The sequence below is a fragment of the Oryzias latipes genome, chromosome 11, assembly GCF_002234675.1.
Source record: "Oryzias latipes chromosome 11, ASM223467v1".
Classification (NCBI taxonomy): domain Eukaryota; kingdom Metazoa; phylum Chordata; class Actinopteri; order Beloniformes; family Adrianichthyidae; genus Oryzias; species Oryzias latipes.
The window spans coordinates 19,655,300-19,661,376 of NC_019869.2; the positions used below are offsets into that span (position 1 = coordinate 19,655,300).

The window sequence follows — 6,077 nt, forward strand, 5'->3', positions numbered from 1 at the left end:
ATCCACTTCTCACACAATGTGTCAATACAGGTGTGCCCCAGGGTTCCATCCTGGGACCCCTGTTATTTATCATTTACCTTCTCTCTTCCTCCTACTTCCCTCACTGACTGCCTTCTTGCAATAAAATCCTGTTTCACTGCTAATTTCCTAAAACTAAACAATGATAAAAACCGAACTTCTCCTGATTGGCACTAAATCCGTTATAAACAGCATCCAGTACTTCTCCATTCCCTTTGATAACTCCTCCATATCCCCCTCCCCTCAGGTTAAGAGTCTGGGTGTCATCTTCGGCAAGACCTTCTCCTTCACTTCACACATCAATAGCATCACCCGGTCTGCCCATTTCCACCTTCGCAGCATCCGCCATCTTCGCCCTTCCATCAGTCCTCCTTCCACAGCCGTCTTTGTGCACAGTCTTGTCACTTCCCGCCTGGATTACTGCAACTCCCTTCTTTTTGGTTTACCACAAAAAACTCTACGAAAACTACAGTATGTTCAAAACTCAGCTGCCAGAATTATCACTCAAACATTTACCATCCAACACATCACACCTCTTCTGCAGCAGCTCCATTGGCTGCTGATCACACACAGAATTACATACAAAATACAAAATACTTCTCCTGACTTTTACTCTCATCACCCTCTCCTTCCTTCTCACTCATTGTGCAGAAAGAATTAAACAAATCCGCCCAGGCAGGCAAAGGGAATGGTATCCCACAATTCCTTGTGCTGCCAATCTAACAGCAGCACCAAAGTTACACCTACTTAATTGAATTAATTTGAATGAAAGTATAATAAATGTCTGATAACTACGTGTTATTTTTAAGTTGACTGAACTAAAAATAATTGATTTATCTTAACTGAAGCAAATAATCACGTTAGATCAAAGTAAAAATGTCTATGTTTCCAACATCCATTCGTGGTCTTATCTCCCTCTCATGGTGGAAAAAGTATTATCTGAGCTTCTTCATCCACTAAATCATCTTCAAATGGACACGCCATGCTGCTTCACCTCTCTGAAAACAAACTCACCTTCAACTAAACCTGCTCCAGACCAGGTTATGGTCAGAGCATGAGTTGCTATGGCAACTTGACATACCCTGAAACACACCTCTGTTTTTGGAACCGAAAGCTGAGGTTATCCACTTCCTTAGCCTCAAACTTACCGAGGTAACTAGCATAACCTGCTTTCTGGAATACCCCCCAGTTTTATAGTTACAGTGAACCCAGTAATCAAAGTCTGACTTTTTGTCTCATTTAATACACTTTATAGTTCGTTGTGCCTTATAGATGACCATTCATTGACAGTGGGCCTTATAATCCGTTGCGCCCTATAGTGTGGAAATACTGTACTAAATGCGGACATGTGGTAGTCGGTGAATCACGTCCAGAAACCTAAAGACAGAGAAGTATTATCAGCATCTAAAAAACATGAAAACCCCGGGACAATGGAACCAGACCCTAAAAAATAATTCAAAAAATGTCTTCCAATGATGATTCCCAAACCTCCCATTCCCCATTCACCTTTTCTGAGTTCGCCGGCAGAGCACAGATGGATTCCCGTGTTAGCTAAGCTAGCCCAGAGGCACGTAAACAAATTTAAAGGCTGAAGTGTCTGTTCCAGCTCGGTCAGCAGTGTTTCAACACAGAACTGATGTCAGTCCTTCCATCCTTTAGTTGTGTTATTGTAGGTATTAGAACGATGGCGGATTCCTTCTATTGGTCAGAGCTGGAGTCCAGAAGGTGTTGAAACTACCTTAAGGAAAAACAAGGACCTAGCTGAACCAACTCTATACCGGGCTGAAGCAAAGAGTTACTTCACTACATTCTCTAGGATTGGTGATGAAGCCTAGACGGACATCCATAGACAGATGAGTGTCCTCCATGTTTGTTTGTTTAGATCCTCTCCACCTGAAGGGATCCATAGCCAGGAGAGAGAACTGACCAATCAAAGTTCCAATAATCCCTCGGGGAACGCTAAAATTTGGCTTCTCCTCATGACGATGGGGGTCAGTGAGGTAAAGCATCTGAAGGAACAGCTTCACTGCTCTGTTCACACCAGCTGCATTTGGTAGGCAAATACTGTTACTCTGCCACGCCCCCCCCCCCCCCCCCCACACACACACACACACACACACTCTCCTAAGATTATTCCAACACCTAAATATTAAAGAAAAGTAATCTAATTTAAATTTGCCTGTAATCTGATTTGTTTAGGACTTGTCATCAGCGTCCCTTCTTTACTGTAATTCACAATTTCACCACTAGATGACAGCAATGGATTCACTGGGTCCGCTTAAGATTTTCTGAAAAATGAAAAAAATCGACCAAAGAAACTCTTTCTTTGTTTCGGAGAACAAACTTCCTGTTCTCCATCTTCCAATCTTTCGGCCTTCTTTCTTTTTTGAGTCTCGGAGGATCTGCGTGCCCGTTGAGGCCCACTTTGGCGTCGAGCAGCAGAAGCTCCAGCAGGAACCGCTGCTTCAACTGCGGCGGGATGGAAGACTTCTCGAACATCCCTTCTGGACTTTCTTCTGAAGAGCTGTCGTAAAGACAGACTCCTCGTCCTTCTCCCGTGCCTTTCAGAAGACTTTCCGTTGCGCTCTGTTTGGTCGACCAGCAGCTGCTGCTTCAGCTCGAAACTCTCTTTAGAAGGGCCGATGATGTGAACCCTGTCACCTATGAGCAACACCAGGTTGGAGCCTGAAATGTTTCCGCTTTTCTCCATTTTCTGTAAAAGACACGCCCCCTGTGGACTCAGGTTGCTCAGAAGAACGTCCTGTGTGCGCAGGAACTTGTTTAGATCAGCCAGGAGGTGCTCGACTTTACTTCTTGCCTCCCTGGAGTTCTTTCCAGATAAGGTTATGGTGACGCTTTCACCGGTTTTCTCCGAACACATGCTAACAGGGCCTTTCAGGGCTTCATCGAGATCCTTTCTCCTGAACTCTTCAGCGTAACTGAACACGTCTCTGTCCACAACAATCAACTCATCTCTGGGCCGCACTGACCCTTGCTGGTCTGGAGGAGACGTTTCCTTACAATCCAGTGAGGAGGCCAATCCAGAGCCCGACTCCTTCCCCGAAGATGAGGAAGATCGGTGCACTTTGGTCGCCATGAGCTTCTCCAAGTGAATTTTAACGGCTCTGAGCTCCTTAAAATTTCCTTTGACACGCACCTTGTCTCCACCTATTTTGTTCACCGCAAAGCCATGTGACTTCAGGAGACTCAGCACTTCCTTCTTGTCTTGAAAAGGCTCCATGTTTAGAGTCGCCTCCACCGGGAACTCCATCTGAGAACAACAGAAACACAGTCAGCTTTTCTCACGCAGAGTAAACAAATGTTCAAAAATTAGACACAAACACCAGAATTATAACTCCATTTTCTGAGCAGGTGAGAACATTTTTAGGAGAACTCGAAACTCAAACTGGCCTTTGTGTCAGATAAAGTTCCACAGTGCTTCACCGAATGATGATCTGGGGATGGCTAAAGAAAGCAGAAGTACGGACGACGCGTGAAGGTCTCACGTTTTATAACTCAATCAAGAGTTGGAACCACTGAGGAAGCACAAAGATGACAGGGAGCAAGAAGAAAGTCAAAAATCTTCATCTGAGACATCCAGTGAACTTAAATATAGCCACAACAGCATTTACTGTTAAGCAAGAGGGCGGCAGCATCATGATTTGGACTGTCGAGGATAGACTACAATCTGGCTGTTGTTATGGCAACCTGGAGCCGAATAAGCCATAATAAAGAAACATTATGTTAAACACAACTTGAGGTACCACATTTGAACCAAAAAAAATGAAAAAAGCTGCTGTCAAGTTTTGGACATCATATTTTTTTTAAACTAAGATAAATAAAATGTTTAAAAGGGAATTTCAATGTCTTTTAGGTGCAAACTCGAAACTTTCTTCTACAAATCAAGGAAATATTTACACCTCCTTTGTTTGATTTACAATTGTTATAAGTGTTGTGTTCACCGAACATTAATACTCCCCCTACCTTTTATTAATAGATAATTAAAGTTGTTTATCGTATGAATACTGACATAAACTTAATTTGTCAGATCGGTGTGTTTGTAGATTTAATTCAATTGTGGTTCCAATGACGGGTTCTGGCGTTTAAACGTAGTTTCTCTTTCAAAGTGAAAGTCCTGAAGGAGCGTCCCCGCAGTAAAAATGTAAACACAGAAAGGTCTGACACATTTCTGGACTTCAGAGCGCTTCGTTTTATATATTTGTCCATTTAAAAACATCCAAAATCCTGGTTTTACGTATCTTGACTGAGGTTCTGGTTACAGCGTAAACAAACCCTCGTGTCCAAGCTTCAGTGAACGCCGCATCAGAAGTGAAAGCACCTGTCAGGTGAGTCGTGCTTCGTCCACCCAGCAGAAGACAAAACTTTCAAAAGAACTTAGCCGAAGAGAGAACTCCGTCATCCGTCCGCGCTCGAACTCGGTCTAGCAGGGTCAGCAAAGGCGCGTGCCATCTGTTTATTAATTGCTGGAAACGGAAATGGGCGGACGTACATCCTGTTATTACTACAAAATAAAATAAAAAAAATTGTGTATTTTTTTTACAACTTTATTGAACAGTATATCGAAGTACAAAACACATAATCAAGGAGATCATTAGAATCTATAACCAATGTTATCTTTCCTAATATATTCAATTACAATATATAGTAGAAATAAGAACATGGATAGTAAAAGAAAGCTTGCTGACAAGAAATAAAATAGCTTAAAACAAGTAAAAAAGATTTAGAAATATATATATATAAAACGTTTTCTCAGAGGGGAGGATTAATCATCAAACAAAAAGGTTCATATTGTACCAGTGTTACATACCTTGGATGTGCTAATCTTTTTAATATATTCATAAAATAGAACCGTCTCCATCCTAAATCCAGTAAAACTGCTGGAGGTGTTATTTTACTTTACACTTATGTATGTAAAATGTAGATCAAAATAAAATGTTCATACAATTTTTTTTTTTTTTTTTTAACTTGTCCTGTCCAACAGCTGGGCAGTCAGATGAGAGCTGAGGGCCTCTTGGGTTGGACATATTTTACTTTAACAAGAGGGGTTATTAATCTTCAGACAAACCAAAGGTATGTCTGAATAAACCCCTTTTGTAATTGAGGCCAAACTTTATTAATTTCAAACATGTCTGAAAATCTTTGGTGTTGGACCGGGGACGGAAAAGGAAAGAGGGGAAGAAGAGAGAGGGACGTTAGAGAGAGGGGGGGTAGGGGGTGATAATAGGAGGGGAAGGGGGATAAGACCATGAAGCAGCATAAAGCAACAAGTTTACTGGTTGTTAATCATTATGGTAAGGTTTAAATGTAAAAAAAAAAAAAAAAAAAAAAAGGGCAGAGCCTGTCCACACACACACTCAAATGTTATAAACATACCTGTTAGTTGCAAAAATGTCCACCTGTCGACATGTACACAAAACAGATAGTGTTCACATGCATACTTATGCCTTAAAACCAACTAGTGTGAAATATTTCAGTCATTCAGTCTGTTGAGCTAACACCTGTGCTCAGGTGAGTGTTTATGTTCTTCTAAAATGGATGGTGGAACGTGAAAAGAAGGAGGGAGAGTGCCCAGCCATCCCCACCCCAAGACCCCCACCGCACCAGCAGCGGCAGCCGGAATCCCCCCAACGCCACACGGGAACCGGCAGGGAACAACCGCCGCCCGGGCGACCAAGCCCGCCACCCAGGCCGGGGCCAGCAGGGCCGCCGCAAGGCCCCCAGAGCCAGAGAGCAGGGAGGCACGGAGGGAAAGAGGGCGCCGCCCCAGCCCAACCAGGAGAGCAGCCCCCCCGCCGCGCCGGGAGAACCCAACGCAGGGCCCCACCGGAGAAGGACGCCCACAGCCCCAGACGAGCACCCCACCACCACCCAGGAGTTCCGGGCATCCCCCCGCCCCAACCCCAGGTACGAGCCAGGACCCCCCAAGGGAGACCCACTCCGCACTCCAGGCAGCCATCCGCCCGGCCGACGGTTGGTCCAGGGAGGAGCGAGGCAGGGGCCCGCCGCCCCCGCCCAGGAGGGGGGAACCCCGGGGAAAA

The 6,077-nt window shown here is 44.3% G+C and overlaps 1 protein-coding gene across 1 annotated transcript; it reads right to left on the reverse strand.

Moving 5' to 3' along the window:
* Positions 1-1,106: 1,106 nt before the first annotated feature.
* On the reverse strand, positions 1,107-4,534 carry LOC105355120. The gene is made up of 2 exons (XM_011481107.3): positions 4,358-4,534; positions 1,107-3,289 (listed from the first exon to the last, which is right to left on the reverse strand). Exon 2 carries the CDS (start codon positions 3,287-3,289, stop codon positions 2,297-2,299), a length of 993 nt encoding a protein of 330 aa, XP_011479409.1. The 5' UTR covers positions 4,358-4,534; the 3' UTR covers positions 1,107-2,296.
* Between the last annotated feature and the right edge of the window lie 1,543 nt (positions 4,535-6,077).